Source organism: Cynoglossus semilaevis, chromosome 11 (assembly GCF_000523025.1).
Source record: "Cynoglossus semilaevis isolate Cse_v1.0 chromosome 11, Cse_v1.0, whole genome shotgun sequence".
Taxonomy (NCBI): Eukaryota; Metazoa; Chordata; class Actinopteri; order Pleuronectiformes; family Cynoglossidae; genus Cynoglossus; species Cynoglossus semilaevis.
The window spans coordinates 7,919,316-7,944,589 of NC_024317.1; the positions used below are offsets into that span (position 1 = coordinate 7,919,316).

General features: G+C 38.4%; 1 protein-coding gene across 2 annotated transcripts in view; it reads right to left on the reverse strand.

Annotated features, from left to right (window-relative positions):
• slc25a26 (solute carrier family 25 member 26) overlaps positions 1-17,000 on the reverse strand; it is a 44,919-nt gene extending 27,919 nt beyond the window's left edge. For both annotated transcript variants that reach the window (XM_008320351.3, XM_008320353.2), the window contains exons 1-5: positions 16,871-17,000; positions 15,981-16,137; positions 15,420-15,538; positions 8,963-9,067; positions 8,665-8,712 (exon numbers count right to left, since the gene is read on the reverse strand). In XM_008320351.3, coding sequence (XP_008318573.1) covers positions 8,665-8,712; positions 8,963-9,067; positions 15,420-15,538; positions 15,981-16,137; positions 16,871-16,903 — 462 coding nt within the window. In that variant the 5' untranslated portion in view covers positions 16,904-17,000. The remainder of the gene's footprint in view (positions 1-8,664; positions 8,713-8,962; positions 9,068-15,419; positions 15,539-15,980; positions 16,138-16,870) is intronic.
• Positions 17,001-25,274: the final 8,274 nt, after the last annotated feature.

The window sequence follows — 25,274 nt, forward strand, 5'->3', positions numbered from 1 at the left end:
TATACAAGTAATGGCCCTAATGTGATTGGCATTCTTCAACATAAATCATACCTGGTGTCTGTTTGGATGTTTTTGAAAGAGGCTGAGATAGGAGTTACTGGAACTGTTAGAAACTCAGTCAGCAGCAGTAATCAACCCAAAATGACAGTATTAGCTGAGCTGAGCTGAGCTGAGCCAGTGCATAGACTGATCAGTAGCTAGAAAAAAAACATTGTCTATGGCATGAATGCACCTAAGTGAATTTTTATACGTAATTCTTGGATTATGTTTCAAAAGGGAAGAGTGAATTCAAAGTTTTGTCTTTTTTCTTCATAAATTAGCAGAGCTCTGTGCTATATTTAGCTCACCAGTGACACTGTGGTATAGCCACTTTTTAGTCAAGAGCATGACAAGTATGTTTACGCCCTGCAGGGATTATGTAGTAAACGGTTAGTGAGCATTGTTGAATACCTTTCAATCAGGTATATGCTTTTTCCCCATAACAACCTAATCAAACATCTTTACTATACCTTAAGAAAAATCTTAGCTTCTTGTCAATTGTTATTAGACAACAGTTGTCAAAATGAAAACTAAGTTTGTTTGAAAACACAGGACTTCATGAGTAAATAATCATTTGAATATTCATGTCTGGTTGTTGTTTTCCACTGCTGCATGAACATGTGTAACAAGTGGAAATTTATTTTTCTCTTTTTTCCCAGTAGTTTGCATCCCTATTCCAGATGGAAGAAATGAGCACTTGTGCTGCAGGACTTTTCAAAATCTTAGTAATTTGTGTCTGCCATAGTCAATGACAAATAACATCAGTGGCAAAGAGCATATTAGCCAATGAATGGTGGAGTGGTGTGACGCAGGCTGCCCCGTGGGTCAACCAATTAGCTGCTGTCAGCGATGGAGATGTATTGTTGCCTGAAGATGTCACCGTCTCTTAAATGTAGAAAAAAAGAGGACAGAGTGTGTGTGTGTCAAACTCTACTGCAGGAGTCTTTACATTGTATTTTTAACTGTTTGTAACAGTTGTGTTACTGTTCTCTTTTTTTGTTAGATTCATCATACTGGTTCAAATCATATTGCCCCAAATACTAAAATCCATGTGCTTTTTTTTTTTTTATGCCCTTATCGTATTTATAAAAGGACATTAGGACACAGGCCCAATGCAAACTTTTTCAAGGAATAAGTCCAGACGCTAACCAGGTAACAAGAACATTTCATGTGTTAACTAGCTGGTCACAGGTCGTCGAACAGATATTTTTTCCGATTAGTGAAAGGTCGATAATGCATGTAAAAAAAATGATAACATTTTCAGCAAATCTGTTAGATAAAGGAAGAAGAGCTTGTTCCAGTAAAGACGGAAGGAAGGCTAAGAGGTAGGTTGCTAAGGTGGCAAACAACACACACAAAAACAAAGGTTCTCTGGGAGTAATTGCCTTAGCAAATAAACACACACTCACTACAGTCACTACATCCTGAACGAGTCACTGCCTGGAGGTGAATTGCTCTCATATTCCAGCTCATACGTTATACACTGAAAATCAGATAAGCAAAAAGAGAAACAAAGACTCTTGTCATGAAAGAATAGCACTTTGTCAGAGTTAAATTACGAGTTTGAAAAAGTGTACAGAGAACAATACTGAGCTGAGCATACACCTAGAATGATTAAAAAGATGGTGATTCATTTACTTCTTTTAAAGCAGTTGGTTCGAAAACTGGACTGGTGAAAGAGCAGTTTATCAGTGGTGATATAGATGTCATTATATGACGTAGAGAAAAACAGCAAAACTCGCACACCACAACCTTCACACTCAAAAAAAGATCTGCAATGGCAGAACATTAGAGGAAACCTGAATTATCTTTAGAGTCACTTATGAATCATATGGATCTTATCGATAAATCGAAAGCACCTAATGTTACTAAAAACTAACCATCAAACCAACTGGCACGGCAGCTTGATGTAAAATGCCACATAACAGTTGAGTCCAAAATGTATTAATTAATTGCTTTACTGATGAATCAAAACAGTATTTATGTTAGGGTTGTGGAAATAAACTAATTCATCACTTTATATCCAATATTCCCACCTTCTATCCACAAGCTGTTGCATAAATCCTGCATTGTGTTACTGTATAATTTGGCAAAAATAGGTACAAATTATAAACCAACATCATAGCTCTAGAAAATATGGAGCATTCTTCTCAGCTTCAGTTTGTCGTGAACACAGAGGAGTGGTGAATTATGAATCGGTTTGAACATCTAACCTGTGTGGGAGTGAGCGAAGGTAAATGCTGGTCGTGCTAGTGACTTTTTTTACTTCTTTTTTTTCCACTGAGCATTATGCCGTGACATCACAGCACGACATTTGACATTCAGGTTGTTTATGTCATAAATGCCACTGCTGCTGCTTAGCAAGAAAATGGGGGGGGGGGCAAAATACTCTAATATGTACAATCTCAACAATACCAGGTACACTAGCAAATGGAGGGGACGTTGCATTTATCAGTCAATTTCAGACCTAAAAGTTGTATGGGTAAATATATGTCTCTGATTCCAACAAGAGGGAGTGTGGCCTGGGATAGAGGTGCTGAAAACACATGAGAGAATATAAAACATTTAAGCTGGTGCTAGAAAAAAAAAGTCAGTTTGTGCACTAATCTGGCTATTCTGACTATAAGTTAAGTTGAAAATGTAAATACATTGTTTATGGATAATTTGTCTGTTAGACTAATATGTCGATTGTATTTCAAAGCCAAGTAGAGCAGACATCCCTATTTAACCTAATTAGGAAATGAATATCTGTTACCAAATAAACAGTGCAACAACTTCAATCTCATCTCACGTACAGGAGCCTGATCTTGACACTTGCTGAAGTATGACAGGCAAACCACCACGGCCTGTTTTCTATCTTCACTCTCCACTCACCGCCATCACAGCCCCCTTGTGCCTATTGCCGGGCTGCCTGGGCTGCATGTTATTAGAAACACATGTGGGGTATCAACGTTTTTCTGCTTGGGTTGAGACAAATATGCATAAAGTTGTGGGAAGCAAACATAGCCTCGAGTCCCTGAGAAATACAAGCACAAACATGACAAATGCAGCCACACTGCCCTCACCGTTTCACACACATCGTCAAGGGTCAACGTTGGGGATTTTACAGGATTATGGTTATATTTGTCCCTGGAGGATAACTCAATGGAAGTGGCTGAATTTTATTCAGACACAATCCCTAAATGTAGACTACTGCTGATACTTATTTGACAATAACACATAGCATAACAGGGGAAGTATCAAAACAGGTAGTGCTGTCAAAACAAAAGTATTTTTCTCTATAAATGTCAGGCAACAGGTATGAGAAATGAATCCTCAAAAAAACAAAATCAGAATCTCTGCTTTATCAATTATAATCCAATGATGGATTATTTAGTAGATCAGGGAGCTCCTGGGTAACAAACATTCCTAACATGTGTGTGTGATCCATTGGTCTCAGTGGCACAGGCTTCAATACATCATCCCTAAAAAGGAAATGTCGAAAGCCCGGCATTGTCCTTCGGCCAAATCTGCACAGTGCAGAAGGTATGGCAGATCACTCTGTAAGCCTGCACAAATGTAGAAATCATCAAACGGACCACATGTTGATCTTAGGAAGGTTACTCAGATTTAGCAGCCAATGAGATGGTTAGGTAATACAAAGGTTAAATGAAGTGGATGTGCTTTTGTTTTAATAGCAAGCATGTATGGGGTAGAATGGACACAGCACACAAAAATGAAAAGGAAATGACAAGTGCAACCATGCACTGTGACCAGAAGCTTCATCCTTCTTTTTTGCAAAAGTTGGGAACAGACCATCAATCCTTCAGGCAACATGTATGGTAAAGTAATCAACCAGTGGCAAAGAAAAATCGTTGTCTGTGGCCAGCACACTTTCAACAAGGGTCAGTCTGACCTGTAAACAACTCAAACCCATTGATTTTTTCATTTTTTTTCCATGTGAACTCTACAGATATAGACTCCAGAAACTAGGCTCAGCGACAGTAGGAGAAGGTCTATTTTAGTTGAAGAGGATCTGTTTGAGCAAGCTGCTAAAAGTTAGGTAAGCTGCAACATTCCCACCCTTCTAGTTACTCTCTTTACAAAAGCCTGACAGCTTGTCCTTGTCAAATACCAAAGTGACAAATGGAAAGTGACGAATGGAGCATTACTGTTGCAAATGGAAGTTTCCTGGTTTGATGCCCAAACCCAGTGTTTCAATACATAGTACTATGTCCTAAAGATTATATGTCAGAAAACATTTTCACCACACTGCAGGTTTTTTTTTATTAGAATCTTATTTTCAAAGACGTACAGTATGTGCCAAAATATTCCACTCACCAATGTTTACCTCCCAACTGAAAATCAACAGGATCAATGTACATTCTGTTATCAAATACTTGACGGAGGTTAACTCATGTCAAGGGTCAATTTCTCAGAGGTCAAACGCTACTTCTACCTCTTAAGCCTCTCCTTGATCACAATGTAAACAGATAAGGTGGCAGCAGTAGCTGGAAATATTCTACTCTTCCTTTGAAACCCAGACAAGCGTCAGTTAATGGGCAAATAATCCCACTGACATAAAGAGGGTAATAAAAATGTAAAGTTTGTGAAAAGAAGACCTGAGGGCAAAGAATAGAAAGATGAAAAGTTAGAAAGTACACCTATAGATGCATCACATTTAAATCACTGCATTTCCAACAGGGTATTTCCTATCTTTTATATTGTACTACTTTTCTGATATTGTTTAGTTAAGAAATTATTTTGTTTACGTGTCTCTGAGAGTCCAACAGTGGCTGCTCAGATGAGGCCCAACATTTGACAAGTAACTGCTTCTTCACACGAGTCACAGAGATCCATCCTGCACAGATGCTGCTTTCCTCCTCACATCGTTTTTTGCTCTGTCACCCTTAGTCATATCAAGGTGTAAAAAAACCTGTGTGGACGAGTGGACAGGAGAAGAATATCTGAGATTCCCCTCACCTCTCCCTTTTAAATCTGCATCACTGACAGTAAAATGTGGCTCCTTCACAGACAGAGGGCCACAGAGGGGTCAGGCCTGTTCAGCTGCATGCTTGTTGATACAGTTACAACCTCTGTATCTCAGAAGGGAAGGAGAGAGAGGGGAGAGAGAGATGTAGTGAGAAAAATACAGGGTCTACCCTTAGACCACTGAGCATCTGAGTGTCTGCAGTGAAGCATATTTAATACAGTTATTATGAAAGCTAACATTGATATTAGACATATCCAGGAGTTTTATTATTCTTTAGTCTTCATGATCCTCCAACAACAAATCAACAAAAAGGACAATAATTTTGCTATAGCAGTGTTCTCTAATCTTTCTCGAGCTACGGCACGTATTTTACATTTTTAAAAACTCCACATCAGATGGGATGAGATAAATATTATGATCTTCTAATTTCAATCTTCTCATAATTTATCTACTTAGTCTGAGACTGGACCTATTTGGTTGAACAGACTGATATCAAACTCACAGGAATTGAAGAAAGAAACAATACTCTTCCCCAATGGTTTGTCTTCTTTATTGTTTTTAAAACCACCTGCTGCCCTCTTGTGGAAGAGGTATTTAATCGATCTGCCTCTCACTGTAACACAGACATAGATATATGTTTTGCAGTTAATATATAATTTTTCTTAGCTCATTTCAGTAACATGGGAATAACCACTATTTAGAACAGCAAAACCTAGCAACTGATTACATATAATTCTTAAAACTACTTCTGCAAGTGGCACAAGAATGTATCGTTTAACAATACTATGACTAAATGCTAGTTTATTAATGTTGCTTTGTTTTGTTTTTTTACTTTTCTCCTTTTTCTTCAGTCAAATGGAAGTCGAGTGAAGTGAATTGCTTGGCTAATTGGGTTAAAAGAGATGTGTGGGGTTGAATATCAGTCAGTCAGATTGTGAAACCAGGTACTCAGCAAAACAGACAGACGCGTCTTCCCTCCGACAGTCCTTGTAAATTACATTCTAATAACCTATCTCAGACTCATTACTCAAACTCAAATTGAAGCATTTTAGCTCAAATGTGAAATCAGCTCACAGCACTTATGAACAGAAAAAAACACTTCATAAAAGAAAAAAAAAGAAAAATCATTACTTTCACTGGCAGGACTGCTGCTCATAACTGTCATGGGGGAGGTTCGGGGAGGAAAGATAGAACGGGGAGGAGGGGAGGGAAAAAAACAGGTGTGCTTATTTGAAGCGGCTGCTAATGTAAGTCCACCATCTAGTGGCAAGAGGTGGTATTAAATATAAAGACAATTTATGGTTGTGGATAAAGTTTGACATTTGAGAGACCCTTCAAAACGAGGAAAAAACATAAAGCCTGATGAAATCTGAAAAAAGTCCTGCCCTCAGGTTAGGAATTTAAGTGACACAGGATTATTATTATTAAATGGGCTTTTTCATTTTTGAAGTTAAAATATTCAAGGCCACATATACAAAAAATCCAGTCACATCCATATTAATGCTTGAGATCTATTTAGTTTGAACAGCATCTGCATTTTGAAATGTGGAAGTGTATAGAGAAAACTGATGCAACAGGGAAGAACATGCAAACACAATACACAAAGACTGGGAATTGAACCAGCAAACTGTTGTATAGCAAATATGCTAACCATTTGATATGTGATGATATAGTTCCATGTTGTTCATCATTTCATTCATTTAGCATGTTCATTGAAAAAAAAAAATTCAAATATGACATAAATCCAGCACTAACCATTCTACACAGAATAACTTGTGCGTTATCTTTAGAAACACCACGTCCTTTCAGAACGACCTGGGCACAGTCTCGCTGACTCAGTGATTACATATGCTCTTTCTTTTGCCTGCAGAATGAAGTCATTTTTCACTGCACTTGATTCACAACAATCTGAATCTCACTGATTTCATGCTCTACTCAGCTGGAACCTATAAGGCGCTGAGTTGGCAGACAACATGACAGAGTAAGAGATTAATGCGGTGCAAAAGCAAAAATGAGTCAATAGACCAGAGAGAGATTTTAAATAAAAGTTGTGGGGCTTTTAAGAGTGTGGTCTTTTAAAACGGTGGAGCACTTAACAATTACTTTTGAAATCAATAGAGCCATCAATTATTTTATTCCCAAAGTAAAAGATTCGTTATTTGGTCCAATGGTGCAGAAAACTATAAAGTGTTGAATTTTTTTTGAAGCCATATATATTTATTTAGCAGTCATAAGAGAGTAATAATACATAGAATATAATCATATGCAAAGGAGTTTCCTTCGTCATAAATGTTGAACAGGTTAATTCTACTAATCAGTGTCCAAGCGATTATAATTAAGCCAAGAATCACAATGTTATTTATATACGTACTAGCTGCACTTCAGCCTTCTTGCTGTAGAAGGGTTTTACATCAGCAGCAGCATCTGCAATCATTTTTTCCATTCATCATTTTTTATGCTTTAGTAGTTTGTTAAATTTCTGATTTACCTCACTTTGTTTTTACATTCAAAATTCATCTTTAACCTCTGATATATGTGACCTAGTATGTCATGCACATCCTGCCTGCGACAAACCTGAAGTAACAAAATATCCAACACGAATGACTTTTGAAGGCTGCCCTACAAAGACAGAAGGGTGTAAAGGGGGGGGGGCACGATTCCACAAAACTAAAGTTATGTCAACACTGATGCTCTGTCTAACAAGAAAGGCAAACAGTCGGTGCAGGAGAGATGGGAAAAAAAAAAGAAAAGAAAAAAAGAGTTATCTTCCCGACACATCACCGCAGAGCATCGTTCGACATTTGTGTACCCCAAATCTCTGCCACTGCCGCCGTATTTGGCCTAACAGTGTTAGTATGCATACAGGCCTTGCACCAGCCTCCAAATGTATTCATTTATTCAGAGCCCCTCAGAGAAATCAGTGTCTTGTTGTCCTTTTTTTCCTCCATTTCTGTCCAGATGGAATTTGCGTGAATAACATTGGTTTAGTGAGGCAGAAAATAAGTACAGGCTAGCACAGAAGAGAGGGACTAGATAACAATCCCCCATCAAAAAATTGGGAAACAAGTGTCACCTTCAAATACTCCTTACTCCTTTTTTAGTTCTTAGCAGAAGCTCAGGTCTTTATCTTCTTCAGTCAAACTGAATCCATGAATTTACATGCATGCAGTGGGATTTTCATTGCATGAAAGTGAGATGCTATCAAGAGAGCGCAGAACAATTCTCATTTATCACTCATTTATTTTTTATGTTTATAACGTGACTAATTGCATTAATAAATTAGAAGTTCGTACAATAAGAGAGTGATAGCTTAAACATTAAATTAAAGGTGATTGAAAAACTGTAAATCAATATTTCAATAAAGGCCCTGGAGAAATTAAAATGCCTCATTCAGGAGAGTAGAAAGGCTGGTTATTATCATGCATCTATCAAAAAGAATTTACTTCAAGGAGTCAAGCAATTGTCTTAACAATTGACTATAGAAATTAACTGAAAAAGAATGTGTTGTGTAAGGTTCAGAGATGCCACCACTGAAGAAAATGGGAGCTGTTTCTCTTGAATTGGTGCCAGTGTTTGTGACCGAGCTCACAACAAAACGGAACACAGAAGCGAGGGAGAGAAAAGGGTAAATAAAGAATGTGAAACGTTCCTACCTCTCTGAGAACTGTGCTCCCAAATCCTCGATACAGGCCTCGAACACCCTGTGCAAAAACAACCAGAATGGTTTATGACACTTCAGTGATGACTGATCAAAACAAGTCATTATTTACGGCTGATTGTGATTTGTTATTGTGATAATTTTTGACTTTAATTAATATGGTCAGATTTCAAACAAAGCAAAATTGTCTTAGACACACAAGCAAAAGTCATTCAGTTTTAAAAACAAACAAAACAAAAACAACAATTAGGACGATAACAGTTTTGTTTTTTATTTAACTGCAGCACCCGTACCTCCTCTTGTAGTGTGGCCAGGAGATTGTGGTAGCTGGTTGATGATGGCAAAGCCTGGGTTCTCTGCTTGATCACTTCTGTGGGCACTCTGATAAGACAAGCTACCTATGAGATGGAAAGAGTTGAAGTTAAAGATAATGTGATGTGAGATCTCTCTCGTCATGTTAATTTGTTTTGTCACATGACTTTATCTCTGATTAATGTAGGTTACCATATACTGTATATATATATATATTTATCATGTCAAATATGTCAATATACAGTCGCTTAAGTCGATGGGCAAAAAAAGGCAATCAACAAACCTGTTTATAATGTGCAGGTAAGAACTGAGCAAAAATGGTTGAAAATGTTGCCAAACTGACTATGTGCTATTCTAAACACATGTATTTCTATCACATACACCAATGAATATTTGTGTAGGTACCACCATTCAGCACTTCATGGTGCGAACAGCCCTCTGTGCGTCAACAAAAATATGGGCTGCCAACAGCTAGTAAAGACAGACATGAATATTAATGCCCTCCAAGGGCGTGCCGGCACAGCTGCCCACCTGGAGACTAGGTCTACCATTTATTCTGCACTGGAGTGAAAACACAGGCTGCCAGTGAGCAATCTAGAGGAACGATTGGTAGCCAACCCCCTGCCACGACTCCCTTCGCTCATACAGATGCCAGTCTGATGATGCCACCTTCTGCACCCCAACAGGAGGCAGTGTAATAAAGACAAAATGCACCCATATTCTTTCTTTGCTTGGCTAAATTTCTATTCAACAATCTACAGTCATTTAGCATTTGTCCTGCACAAGTTTCAAAGGGAAACGCTCAGAGACAGAGATGATGAGCAGCAGCTGGAGCCAAGGCTAGCAAGTCCTTCCATTTTATATTCCACTGACAACACCATAATGTGGCCAATACCTGTTGTAGGTATAAAGACAAGAGCTACTGTGAATGATTGATTTCAACATGAAGAACTATTGAAATTGTTCGTGCAATATTGTTTTGATAAAAAAAATGTGTGATCCATGACAGCATAAGTTGGTTTGGCATCTGTGTGTGCAGGCAGTTTAAAAGACAATTAAAAACTAGATCTATATTATTATTGTAAGTTGGTTTGGCATCTGTGTGTGCAGGCAGTTTAAAAGACAATTAAAAACTAGATCTATATTATTATAGCAAATGAAAGCTAACATTACCAGCGTACGTGAATCTGTGTCCAATGAAATTATTTTTTTCTCATTTTCCAAGGTTCATTCTTTGACAGTGATGACACTCTTCACTGGTCATTTCTGATGTCATGACACCTATAATTATAAGACATGTACAGATCTAACAATACAAAATTATAAACCATACCTTGGCTCAAAGTGTTCAAGTTGAGTGTGGAGGCCCTCATTTTTAACCTCTTACATAGAAATGGTGAGGATTTCTAAAACATCTGATTATTGACTATACGTTGGACTATTTCATACTTTATCTCTGCTTTAGTTTTTCAGCAGGCGAACTATGCAAGTTAATAAAGTTCATCGGTTGTAAATGTGAGGAAATTAAGAACAAGACACAGAGGACTGAAGAAGTGCCTTCCCACAGTCCCATCGACGTGTTTGGTGAGCGCGAGGATCCTCGCCTAAATGTGGTACAACAGTACCACCAAGTGGCGGCTTATTCTACTGCATGACCTCTGTTAAATGATAACTGAGCTGGCTGAATCCATTTCAGAGATCTCATTTGACTTCCCTTTGGTCAAGTTATATTTTCCAATACGCTGTTCATCATGTTTTCCACGAACCAATTCTCCAAAGGACTAGACCAAGGCAGCTAAACAGAAAGAAAGTGGCTATGACAAGTAATTACAAACATAATTGAATGGTGGGCATGGAGCGGAGACAGCTTTTCCTCCCCTGTCACGGCAGAGGGGAAGGCAGAATGAGGTTCAGATTATACCAAATAAATTAGGGACATTGTTTATTTGGGAGTAATTTGCACTCCGAGGGGTGGATGGAAGTGAGCGAAAGATAAAATGTGAAGCTTCTGAAGCAATTTCACATAAGATGCTCGCAGAGATGAAGCAGGTTACAAGAGTACCTGAGACAAATACCCTGGACAGATAATGAGAGGTCGTATGAAATCCTGTCAGAGGATTAAAAGTGTTGGTCTTGATACTCCTCGTATAAGAGGAGGACTTTGTTTGCTCTTTGCAACCAAAAGTTTCCTCTGGTTACCATTGTTTGGGCCAAACGCTGTTTTTTTCCCTCTTCACCAAAATTCATCTTCATTTACAAGCTGCTAAATTTATCAAGGAGCATTAGGTAGTTGGCTACTCCATGTGACTGGAGACTTTCACTTTTCTTTGGCCAGCAGTACTTATTCCAAATGACTGAGCAGGTTTTCAATTTCCAGCACCAACTGCCTCACAAGTTAATATGTGGATGCTCAATCAGTACATTATCTGCAGGCCAAGCAAATCAACATAAGGATGGAGTCATCGCAGCCAATTCCATGGCTCCCCCTGTAGACTATCCTAATGCATACACATGGCCAGTTAAACATATGTAATGTAACATATGTTGACACTTTGCACAAAGTATAAGATATGAATATAAAATTTGTCTCATCAATCAAAGAAAAAAATTGAGCCAGCCTTTCTACTCTCCTGAATGATGACCACAGCGAGCCCTATGTTGAAGACCTTTGCTTTAATGAAATGACTACTGACCTCTGACCTGTTTTTTCTAATCAAACCTAAAGTCCCTATGACTTGAAGTAAGCCTAGTACACGTCAGGTAACTAGGTTACTGGTAAAAGGTTACACAGTACAGTCTTAATAGGCAACGAGTTTCCTGGCTCCATTGCTGCAGTTTCAGGACTAAAATATCAGATGACAAGGGAAGGAGGGAGAAAGAGAGAGAAAATGTCACGAAGAAAAGGGAGAGGAGATAAGGACACCGCTGTGTTACTCTAACTTTGAAACAACAGCCAATAAATCACAGAGCCCGGCGCTGCTTAAAGGCAATGCATGGATTATTTCTCCCAGCCAAGTTAAGTAGCTGCCAGTTTCAAACCCCAACTCTCACACGAGGAGCTCCTGCCCTCATGCTACCTCCTTTTCACATCCCCCATATCTTGTCATGTCACAGAGCATTTTTCAGTACATCCTCGCAACAAAGTGCGGCGGTGAGGGAGGCGGTGTGCGAGGGGAGAAGCCTACCGCCTGGCCTTGACAAATGAGCTTTCAGGGCAGACGTCGAGCGAATGGGAATGAAGATAAATCTGATTTAATGGCTGGATAACAGCCTGCTAGAGCCTGACAGACATCATCAGTGTACACATTCTTTATGGGAGCATCTCAACACTGCAGGTGCAGAAATACGGGGACACTTTAAGCCAATTACTCTCAGTGTCTGGACCCTCCTGTAATATCACCCTACAGCTTCTCTCTTCCTCTCATCTTCTGTGGATACATTTAGAATATTATAATTAGCAAAGAGCAACCTCAAAGTCAGTGTTTCTCAAAATGCAGGGCATGACCCCACGGAGGGACTGAGTTAATGACAGACAGACAGACAGACAGACAGACAGATAGACAGACAGACCTTTGTTAATCCCTGTGGAGTTTTCTTCAAGTTATTAAGAACATGCAGCATTACTACCGAGTTAAGATCATCGTCAATGGAAACAGGCTTCTGGATGGACTACCAGAAGTAATTCGCCTCACAAAACTCCTGGTGTGGCCATGTGAAAGAGTGGAAACAGTTGACAAACTGAAGGGAACTCCTAAGAAAAGGACCATAGGTTATAAAAGTGGCGTCTGTAGAAGTCAGACCACAACCAAATATGAATTTTTAAAAAGATGTTATTGCTTCTTCTTATGTTGTTTAGATCCTGCATGTCAAAACCTGCCACCACCCAGCTGCTCGCAGCAAGAATGAGACAAGATGTAGAAAGATGCAGAAAAAAAAACACTGTGTGAAAACAAGAAGTCCTGTCCTCAGCTGGCAGAACAGATTAAATGCAAAGCAACACAATGCTAATGAAAATCTGTTGCGGTTTTCAGTTATCGCTGCTGTCAGTGTGATTTGTGCTGAATTATTCAGATTGTGCTAACATGATTATTTTCTGTATTAACATACCATGTTTATAAAGTAAAATTAAGGTTATCCACAGGCTCAAACTTTGAAAACCTCTCATGTCGGAGCTACATACTGAGCTGAACAAGTACAAGAGATGGACTGGGACAAATAAAAGTACAGTCTAAAATTAGTTTTAGCAGAAAGGAATATAAATTCATGTTGAATCGTGCCATGGTGGATGGAGTGGTGTTGGTGATAATGAAAGAGCATGTGATCTGGGTGGAGCAGGGACAAGTGTCAATCTTGGATCAGAAAGCTTTTTGATGCAGGCTGCTCTGCTTAGCAACCAAGAATGCACTCTGCTGGAGTTAAAACATCACCTGTTGAACCTGTTGTACTGAAGAGACGTATTTGTCTTTAAATTCACTATAATGATGAACATAGGAGATGTTATCTTTTGAATCACTTTGGTCCTCTTGTACTTGGTTAAAATATTGTGTTTTATTTGAAAAGCTTAGTAGTGGATGAAAAATAAGAAGGTATCTTCAAACATGGCACTAAACTCAAATATTGGTAACAATATCTAGAGTAGAGGATATGGAGCAGAGGTAGTGAAGGTGGATGAGTTTAACTCCTTAATCATCCCCAGTAAACTCCAAGTCACTCCAAACTTGTTTTAAGATACTTGTGTTGACAATGTTACGCTTCCATCGTTATATCTGATGCTGTAGATGATCAGTGCAATCTTTTTTTTTTTTTAGAATTCATCAGGAAGGAATGAAGAGATAAAAAGTCATGGCAGAAGTTGCATCATAGCACAGCCTCTGTATGTGTCTCAGGGCAGCACTACGTTAGGCCTTTCATGGATAAGCCTGATGATTACTCGCTTTGAACAAGCTGCGGGAGCGCAAAAACAATCCTCTGCAGCTTTGCTCAGCTCCTTTCAGAGGATTCTGGGCATTTGATGTGATTAAACTCAGAACTGCAGGAACCGGGTTAAAGGTAACTGCAACCTCTGCTTCACCCTTTACACTCCTACACTCGGATCATGGAACAGACCAAAAAAAAACACTTTTAGCTAAACTAGTGTTATAGGAATAAGTCTGATGTTAGTTGTGAAAGTAAAAGAATATACTTCAGGTGCAGCATTTGTTTAATTTGCACTAATCTAAGATTAAACAATGTCTTCTTCCAGCACGATGTCGTGCCAGAACTGAAAGCAAGTGAAAACTTTCCTGTGTGGAATAATCCCATTTCGTAAACATGAAAACCTTAATAAATGACATCCATCCAAAAACCATGAATACTGAAACCCCACTGTTGTGCCGTTTTAGCAGGGGGCATCCGTTTCATGTCATATCCCGTCCTTCTTTATGCCAGTCAACTAACCATGCTTCCCAAATGGCTCAGATCCTGGGGTTCACTCTGAATGATGGGAAGGAAATGGTTCCGGTCCCTTTTTCAACTAGAGAACAAATTCAGAATTGGCAAAAGTCCACCAGCCTGAGATGGGAACCTAGATAAGTCAGTGTGCAGTAATGAGATAATATTTTTCCAGCTGGTGGGTGTGGGACACTCATTTTATCTCAAGGAAGTGCCCACCAAAACTCACCCAGCTGGACCCTGAGACCTAGAGCCAAAAATGCAGACCCGCCCACTCTTTTTCCAAATGCCCTCTCACACAGCAGCGTGTGAAATCTGTAGAACAAGAACGTCAGCACAACGTGGTTCCCTACTGGGAAATACTGTCCTGACAAAAACAAGGGCATGTCCAGACCAAACCAGAGAAAGATCTGGATTTAGATCTATTCAATCAATAAGAATCCATTACGAAATACATCAGCAAAGCTGGTTGTCGAATGCTCGTTAGACCAACTCTAACGTGCCCTAGATAACCGACAGATCATTTCTTGGCCAGGTATTGTAACAAATTCACACACAAATAAAAAAATATCTTTGACAAGCATGATTGTTTCAAAGTGACCTTGAAGACATAATTTCTCAGAAATGCTCTGTTAACATCTTCATTTAAAATACAACAGCATTGTACTTGAAGTAACTTTAAAAACTTTGTGCATTTTGTGTTATTAAAAATGTGCAAATGTATAATTAATAGTAGAATTAAACCATCACCAAATTCACAGAAAGTGTTTTTTGACCTTTTTGTTTTTCTTGCATAAATAAAACCTGGAGTTTGTGCTAATGTGTTGTGTTATAATAGATTTAATTAGTGAATTCATTAATGAGGTCCATGACACATATTTATAATTTTTTTAATACATGTAGACTGAAATCTTCTGAGGCTCATTTTTAAACAGGGGGCGTTTTCTGTACAATAGCAAAATGAAGCAACATTACAAAAATCACACCTTCAGAAAATATTAAACTTACAGTTTCTCCGAGGGAGGCGGCGATCATGTGAGTGACAGGTGCCATGTGTGGTGCTGCTAGTGGTCCCCTTGAGCCAAGCAAGGACTTGGTGAAGTCGTAGGTGCCAAAGAAAAGAGCAGCTGAAACCAAGCAGAACTGCAGTCATTTGAGGCTCATAGTCAACCAGCATATGTCATTTAATATCCCTCACTATAACTGACAAGAGTGACACTACTCTGTGTGACTGTGTGCATGTGTAGACATGGTCATATAAGAAAAGTTTAGTCTGTACAGAGCCAACTTCAGTGAACTGAAAATATTACAAAATATTTTATCAGTGTCTTTTTGACACCCCAGTAGGGGTTAGAGCTTTGTTAGAAAGAGGAACATAATATTCCACAGACCCCTGCAGGTTTGATTACCTGCTGGTAATTGTCGCAACTTCTGAGCTTTTACTACACTGAGGATCCTAAAAATATTTTTTATCTTTTTCTTGTCTGAAAGGTCTACAGATGTCCAATGCAGGGACTACAACAAAGACATATTACACCACCAATCCACCTAATAGTTAGAGACTCTTACCATTGGGAATTGAACCAACAGCAGCAGCTGGGACCCCAGCGTAGACACCCCTGAAGCCTCCTGCCTTGAAAAAACCTTGTTGACTCTGTAGTCTGGTCTTAATGGTGTCCAGGGGGAAGAGGGTCAGATCCACAAACATACCTGCACAGCCTCCCGCCTGTGGAGAGTTTGGTCGGTTCGTAAGACATAGAGATGTGGCACACATACGTATATAAAAACACACAAAACAATGTCAGGCTGTTGCCATCTGTTCCAATTATTTATTTCTAATTAAATCATTGTCAGCCTAAACTGTTAAAGAACTAATGGTTTTAAATTTAATTGAAAGTTACACCTTAACCTAAATACTTGAAGTAAGTATTATGGTCTATAGAGCACAAAGCCTAAAATGTGTGCAAATGTAGTGGTCAAAATAATTACTTAATCAGCACACAGTAGCTGAGCTACTACAGTAGTAGTAGTAGTAGTAGATAACAGGTTGTATCTCTCACCTAATAGGAAAGTAAACATCTGTGTCTGTTTTAGCCGTAATTTGTATTTTGACAGCACGTGTGGTACTTTTTCTAAATAGACAATACAAAACCTATTTACATTGATGTTCGCATATTTGACTGAGTTTTAATTAGGATTTAAGCAGTATTTTTTTTTTAATATAAATTTTTAAAAAAGTCAGGTGCCCGTGTGCTGGTGCTGAACATCACCCCGTGTCATTAAAAAAACACATTTTTGCTCGGTAAGGTTTAATAAGACATCCACTCAGAGTTCAAGTAGTGTGAATTGGCTTTACTAGTACGATAACTGCAGTGTTTTCCACAGTGTGTTTCCAGTTTGTAAATTACGTGTCGGCACGGTCAGCTACTGAATTAGTGAAATAAAATAATTCAACTTACAAACAGAGAGGCAGCCAACTCCCTCCTCTCCATCTTCAGCTGCTGCTTTCTCCCCTTTAGTTCACAAATGCATGCGACGTTCCCTCAGCTTAAAGAGAAAAAATGACACTAAGGGCGCAGCCATCTTGACTTACGTACTTCCGTTTAAAGTCGTGACGTAGACGTTACGTCGTCGAGGTCATAAACTGCAAAGAGGTTGCTACCGCGTTTTTTACATACGTTCATGGTGAATTATTAATATTTTTTATTATTATATTAAATATTATATTATTATTCTAATAATTATCATTATTATTGTTGTTGTTATTGTTATTATTATTATTAAAACCTAATAATTGTTCATATAATTAATGTTGTTTCTGTTTTAATCTTATGGAATCATTGTATTAATGTTTTCATATTTTATATTATTCATTGATTTCTCATACCCCGTCAATTCAAACAATAAAGTGTCTATTTATGCATGCCTATACTCTCTTATGATGCTAGTAAGTGAGTGAGCTCAAGTCCAAATCCAATAATGTTTGGGTGGAGTGAGCCCAGTTTGACTCTCACTGCTCCTCATCCATCTTCTTGAAGCAGGTCTCACAGGGATCCCACACATGAGCCACGGCCCTGGCTGGATATGGATCAGGCTAATGTTTCTGTATGAAAACAGGTACTACAGTATTATTTATTGTCATTATTCTGTGACATTTTCTATTTTTTTTCTTCAAAATATCATGGTAGCATTGACTGAATAAATATGTGATGATTTCCTAAAGCTTTCCTAACCAAGTTGCTGTTATATTTTACTTTGCACAACAAATGCAGCTGTTATTTATTGTACCACTGGCGTTGTTAGTGATCTTTCATTAGACTTTATTTCTAAGACCTACATTGTCCTCCTACTCAGTCAATAAATCACATTAATTCTGTGCCATACCTGAAATTGATTTTTTTTCCTCTTTCCCCTCGGTGCTGGTGTTGACAAGTTTGTACTGTCCAGGGGCTTGATTGTTCTGCCATGCACGGCTATTCATCAATCTGTCAACATATGTCATTAGTTGTAGAGATTTTTGTCACTTTCTTTTCTCCAGATGTTGTATCTTTGTTAGTCTCAGTGGACTGCCCATAAGAACACTGAGGTGCCTTTAAAATGCAAAGACTGTTCTCGATGAGGTCACAAGTTCACTGGTGAAAGGCAGCACTGATATAAAGGCCACTGTCTGTCTGTCTATCTATCTATCTATCTATCTATCTATCTATCTACCTATCTATCTAATGTTTGCCTTATTTTAGCTAAAATAGCTTTTAGCTTAAATAACTTATTTAACTGGATGGTGCACAATTAATGTAATATATATTTTACAGAGGTTTCTATTATGTTGTTTTTAAATACATGCAAAACAAACTGATGTTTATTTCCATTTCACATCAAATAAAATGAATTCTCACTATCTCTGTCTAAAACTTTTTTTTTTTTATGAACAGCCCCAGAGTAGCAGAGGAGTTTATACACAGGAAAAGAAAAAGAAAACTCCATCTGGATGAGAGTAAATTGTGCTCATATTTACCCCTGTGTAAGGTCATTGAGAAGCACCCAGAGCAGATTTGTCGGAAGCACCATTGATCTTGACCTGCTTCACTGCAAGTATGATCTCAGAGATAAAAGCGAGCAGACAAGCCACAAGTCAGCGAAGGGCAATTCTAGCCTGCAGGCTGTCTTTGAAAAGGGAAGAGCAAAAGCACGAAGGATTAGGCAACAAAGAGGGGGAAGCTGGGAAGGTAAGCAGCTATAGGAGGGGTATTGTTAAAACAGAATTAACATCCAGTGGTTTCTATCTCTCTGTGTGTATTTGTGTGTGTGTGAGTGTGTGTGTGGGTGAACTCGGAGTCAAACATCATCTGAGATCATCTAAAGGGCCGCAAAGAGTTCATCCTAAAGTTTTAGGCACACGTTGGACTGTTTTATTGATTTTGCAGGGGCTATGAGTACTGACTAAGTTCAAGCAGCTTGTCCCACATTTGGGACACTTCCTAAATAATATCCTTTGTCAGGACATCAGGACTTGATTTCAGAGTTTGCAAATTTTAGTGTTCAAATCCAAAGACAATACCTTCTCTGCTCCCCTGCCCCCCAAACAACACACACATAAGACAAATTTAATTTTATATGTAACACATTTAATAACAATCAATACAAATTCAAAAAAGCAGCAAAAAGAAAAAATAACATTGAATAAATGCAATACATTTCAAAAGAGATACTAACTTATAATGGAAAATCCCTGCAGTTAAAAAATGGTGGACCTAAATTGTGGGGCTCGAAAACAAAGTATAAACTCTGAATCTCTTGAATCAGCTGCATTTATTATCCTTTTGAAAACCGAAAAAAAAGTCAAATCTTTCAAAGTCAGAAACTTTCCGACCGTACCATAATTTACTTTCATTTCTGATTCTTTAGCAGTTTTTTCTTTTTTGTTTATGATATTTTCTCCTTGAGAAAAACTTTGTTGCTGCTGTTATACTGTTATAGATCAAGATCCTGATGGGTTTTTTTTTTCTTGAATGTAATTTAAGAAAGCACCATCTGTAATGGTCATCATGTGTGAACCTAGTGAAACACACACACAGTCGACTGTCAGGGAGATAATATTCATGAGAGAGCGTTGATCCTGTAGCAGCAGCAACAGCCTGGTGAAGTTCAGCTGAAGGAATACTACCCCTGCTCATTAGCCGCTCTTACATTTGCATCATTAGGACACAGTGACAGCAGGGCCGGGAGGAAACACAACCAAATGACTTTCATATATGCTTTGTTTGTTTTTTTAACTCTCGGGATGAGAGGTTCCATGAGTCGGAGACAGCGAGCAGTGGTACATAGGTGGTGAGGGCAAACAGAGGTGAATCGAGTCTACAAAAAAAAAAAAGGTTGCCATTGGGGCCTTAGGGCTCATTTGTAGTGATGCAAGGAACGCCACAAAATGCCATAAGTCGAGGACGTCACAAACTGATCCCATGTTTATACACACATAAAAAAATATAAATGGCCCTGTGATAGTACTGGCAACCTTTCCAGGGTAGAACTGCCCACAACCAATGGCTGCTACTATTAGCTTCAACTCACCCAGTGTTGCTAAAGAATATCATTGTTTAGAAAAGGAAAACAACTGGAAGTGTGAAAGGCCATATGTCTGTGTGCACGCATGGTATGGAAAACTGTAGAATTCAGTAATGGAAACAAAAAGTTAAATAAACAGACTCTTGTCATCCACGTATCGTTCACAGTACAGTAATAGACTCTATGCTATGCCAACGAACCCTCACCTTTCTTGCCCTCCTTCACCTTTGCTTACACAGCCATCACCTGTACCTGTTATGTGTTATCAGATTCTGGACTCAGTCCTGGCAGTTTCTGCCATACCCATGTCATCACCTCCATCTTCCACTTCCCCTTCTTTCGTCCCTGCTGGGGCCAAGAGTGAAATATGAGCTGCCTGTAGCACATTGATTTCATCATGTAAAAAAAAACAATAGATGGATGGATCTGAAGCGACGAGGCTGATGCCTCTCCTCTGGGGAACTTTGCTGTTAGATTGTCTCGTAGATCGTATCGACTGCAGTCATCAATGTCATCACTCTGCTCCATGAACAATTCTGTCCTGTGTTCATCTCAGGACAGGAAGTGGAGAAGGGGAAGCGTGTCATGCAAGCTTATGTGCCGACTTCTCAGGAATTATAAGGATAATGTGTGTAATCTGCGTCCTGCTGCCCCACAGGGGCAGTCCTCACAAGACTTGAATGAATCTGGTCTAACCCTGCCTGCCACGGAGCAGCTTGTTATGGATGGGTTATGAAAAAAAAAAACAAGTCAAAGGAAAAGTATTGTTGAATAAAATTAAAAAAAAACTAGTCAAGGGTTATTTTGCTTCATCTTTTTGACATAGTTGTAAACACTGGTATTTAAGTAAAAGCAGTTGGAAAGTTTGTAAACTTCTCACTATCTTTAAATCCCATGGGAGAAAATCTTTAATTTTAAACTATTAAATTAAATTTTCATCTGTACAAACCACTGTATGAATTGCTGCCACGTCGTGACTGGAGGCCTGTTATCCTTAAAGCATTACAGTAGTCGTACATTTATGTCCAGCATGCCATTATTCCATTGGAAGCCCTTCAAGCCCCCCCGGCACGTCACCCAAGTGCCCCCAAGTGGGACCTGCCCCACTATTTGTAAAGTACTGCTGTAATGCAATTGTTAACAAAGCTTGAGATTTTAATACATTTACTTTCTGAGTGTTTCCATGAAGACCCACGTCAGGATCATAAGTCATGACTAAAACTGAAATGTGAGGATATCTCTGACAAAAACAAGCTGACAGGTCAACACTCATGAAGTGCTGACTCTGTGTATGATGCAAAAACCGAATGCACGGTCGCTCACCCCATAAAAAAGCAGCTTTCACACACAAAAAAAACGAACAGCAACTTTCACGCAACATGATCTCAGAGAACATCTTTGTATCTATTCATCACCACCAGAGTTTCTGTTTTGCTCCTGCCTTCCCTTGCTATTAAGTGACTGGCCTTTTGCTGCTTTGGTTCGCAGTCACAGACGACACTTGCATTTGTCACAGCGCTAAGTGCTGAGGAAGAGAAGGTGAGAGCGCCCAGACAGCAATATTTCACACAAAGAGCTGTGAAAGGGAATCGTCACAGCTTTGTTTCATGGCTTCCCCGTGCTCTATGATAAATCGCTGCACTAAAACCTGCTCCTGTATGATTGGCCGTATATTGCTGTGTTTTGCATTTTCTTTTAGAATCAGATTTTATTTTTGTTTCTTTTTTCTTTTTGTAGTTCAGGACAGGTCACGGCACACCTGTGGTGCGCCATATGATTTCTTATTACTGCAGAAATACCCAGAATTCACAGCTGTCAGCTGGATGTGAGACCTCTCAGCTACATGTATAACACAGGACACGAAGCAAGAAGATTTCAATCACATCAGTGTTGTTGTTCCCTTCAGGCAGCTGCATGGATGAATCAATGAGACTGGTCTCCTGTCAGCAGCCCAGAATGAGGAGTTCTGGAGAGAGTGGCTCTGGTGGAACAGAACCATTCAGATTAATCCACGTGAAATGGCACAGGTTTGTGTGTGTGAGTGAGTCCCCTTAACTCCAGGGGGAGGGGACGGGGACGGGGGTGTCTCTATGGCCGTGTTACGGTGAAAATATGCGCAAACATGTTTGTTGATCTGCTCCTATCTGCAGAGCTAATAGAAATATGGATCGGCTCTCACACTGTCTCTGTCACGCTGACATTTGAGTCATCCCGCCACGAGGCGATAACAGCAGCGGGTTCTGCTTTGCAACAGCGTCACGCACTGATCCGCTGTGGCGTCTGTCACTCACCGAAGGACTCTGACAATTTGTTCAACATGTTTATCACGCCGCGTAGGAGAAAAGTCAAAGAAAGTACATTTGTTATCAGGAGATAGAGATAGAAACCCAGGGTTTTAAACTTTAGCACAGACTGAGTCGTTTTTAAATACTGCAGTGCTGGTGCGTTCAAGGACTCGCATTAGGAAACGTGTGCAAATTTACCAAACAAACACACCACGTTCGCAAACAAAAGTAGAAACTCCAAGATACAACAGTAGTTTTTCTGGTGGAAAACACTTATGTTCAAAGGAGAATGTCTGAACTGACACACTATATGGTAAAAAAACACAACAACAAACAAACATGAAAATTTAGAATATTATTCTGGTCCTCTAATTTCCCATGTGGCCTCTTGGGGAAACTAATTTCAGCGTATCATTGAAAATAAAACATCCACTCCATAAGCTCCCGTCGGTCTAAACACGTAGCATCTGTGCTAACTTTTCCGTACAGAGACGTCACTCAAGGCTCCTTCCTTTTAGCAACCACCGGCATTTAAACATAAATGTTTCACATGTTTGGTGCATGACAGTTGATATTGTATTATAATTCATTAATTATATGTGTTATATAATTAACACATATAATTATAACATGTATTGTATAGTTCAGGAATGTGTTAATAACATTTACAGTCATAATACATCTGAAATGTCATCATCTCATGACAGCTCATGAAGCAGCTGTGAGAAGGAAAATAGCAACTTTTAAATTTGAACAGCTTCTAAAAAGTCTCACGATGTCCGTGGTATCAGAGTGCCATCTAGTGGACAAAGTAGGGGGTGAGTTAGATTAATACTGGTAAATGGGTGATCAAGCTCCACCTGTTTCTTTACTTAAAATAAATAAATAAATAAACTGTAAAACAACTAGCCAACGTATCACACGTAAAATGTAATTTCATCCGCACATGTGTTGGCCAAAAGGTTCTAAATACTCTGAAAGACCTCGACATCTTGATTGTTAGTACAGTCTTTTAGTAGTTTTGTACATTCAAAACAAACTTTCTGCGTTTTTTCTGTATGCTTTTCCAATAAACAGATAAATAAATGTACATATTTTTTATAATCTCTTGCAATAAAATATTAACACAGAACAATATTCACAATTTTTTAACATTTCAACAGTAAATGTGTGATACAGGCCTGATACAGTATCTATAAAGAGTCACTGTTTATAATGTCACGCATTCTTTGGAAATTAAAAAAAAAATAGCAGAGTAGACAGAGGTCATAAATAAAGAAAACAATCTGTACGATCTGTTCCGTTCCCACATGGAACAAACATTTTAGAAAATTAGGTGTAAGACCTGCTCACAGCCACCAGGGAACAAAAAAAAGAATAATTCATCTTCCAACAATTTCTCATTTGTCACATGTTTAGCATCAGGCATTTTCCACACATGGGAATGTTCTCATCAGGCAAGGAGTGTTGAGAAATGTCCCCTGGGACAAGTCGACACAATTGCAGGATAATAGCCCATTAGCATGCTAATTTTATAATTCATCTTTTTGATAATTGCCTTCATCAATATAAAGGGGAAAAATAATGTGATTGCTATAATAAAAAAAAATCTCTGTAATAGTTCTCAATGTGTGGAGCGCAGTTATGAAAAACTATAAAGGACGAAATGATTCTTTGGGATGTGAAACCCTGAGAGAAGTATTGTCCTTAAACGTGCCACAGAATCAAACTTTAATTTTTCACATTCAGTCATTAAAGTGTCAGTGTGCAAAATTCAAAAATGTAACTTTTTAAATGTAATGTGAACATTAAATTAGACCAAAAAAAAGTGAGGGAAATGTATTTACTATTATATTTTATTCTTTGAGGACTATTTGGTACAATATAAATAACATTACACAGGGGTTGAGGTAAAGGATTTTTTATTGTAGGTCAAGCATTAAGTTTTGTTGTCATATTCAGAACATTCAAAACAACAACAAAATATGTACTAAAATAAAATAAAATTTAATTTGCATTTCGACCCAAATAAAATAAAACAAAACAGATGCAAATTATCCTATTTGACCAAGTTGCTGAATTCAAACCATATAATCTGCTTACACATGTAAGAACTACGTACCTTAACAACCCGCCGCCAAAGGTGATATGATTGATGACGTCAACGTTAAAATGCACTATATTACTTATACATACCAGAAGAGGGCGACAATGTTTCACTTTTGTGACCTCAAATAAAGGACGAGACGACTGCTGGATTTCACTTACCGATAACTTTAATGAAACAATGTATTACTTTACCATTGTCTAAATAAAAAATGTTTTTATAAATACATATATACTCCCATAAACCACTTTAATTAATCTAAATTCCACTGAAATGTGATTGTGTGAACTATGTTCTCCATTTATCATATTTATTTATTTTGTATCATTTGCTAACTTATTGGCTTATTTATGCTAGCATTTTACAGAGTAAAATGAGATTTAAATGAAAAAAGGTAAAACCAATGAAAGATGAGATTAGGTAAAAAAAAACAACCAAATATATCAATTTTTTTAGCTGCAGGGGACAAAAGAATAAGAAAGATGGCTCAGAGATGTCAATGTTACATTATGGTTTTTATACACACACATATACCCGTATACTGTATGCAGTGCCTCTGGCTAGTGCAGATTCCGATCCCTGGTTGGTCAATTGAATCAAAAGCTGAAGAATGAGTGTTGACTTTTAAATGAGCCGGTGAGGATGTTGAGGTAAAGAGAGATTTTCATCTGCAGTCGTGTCAGTTCATATAAAAGAATCTGCACAGTGATACTGCAAACTTTAATATCCAGCTACTGACAGTAGCCTGCAACTATCTGGGTGGTTGGTATGGTTTGTATGATATAGTATATTTACCCCACCAATCACAGACTTTAATAACCATTAAAATATTGTAAAAATGTATGAACGGTTAGCATATTATAGGACAAAGCCAGTTTTCTCCTCACAGTTGAGGCTGTGTCAGATAAT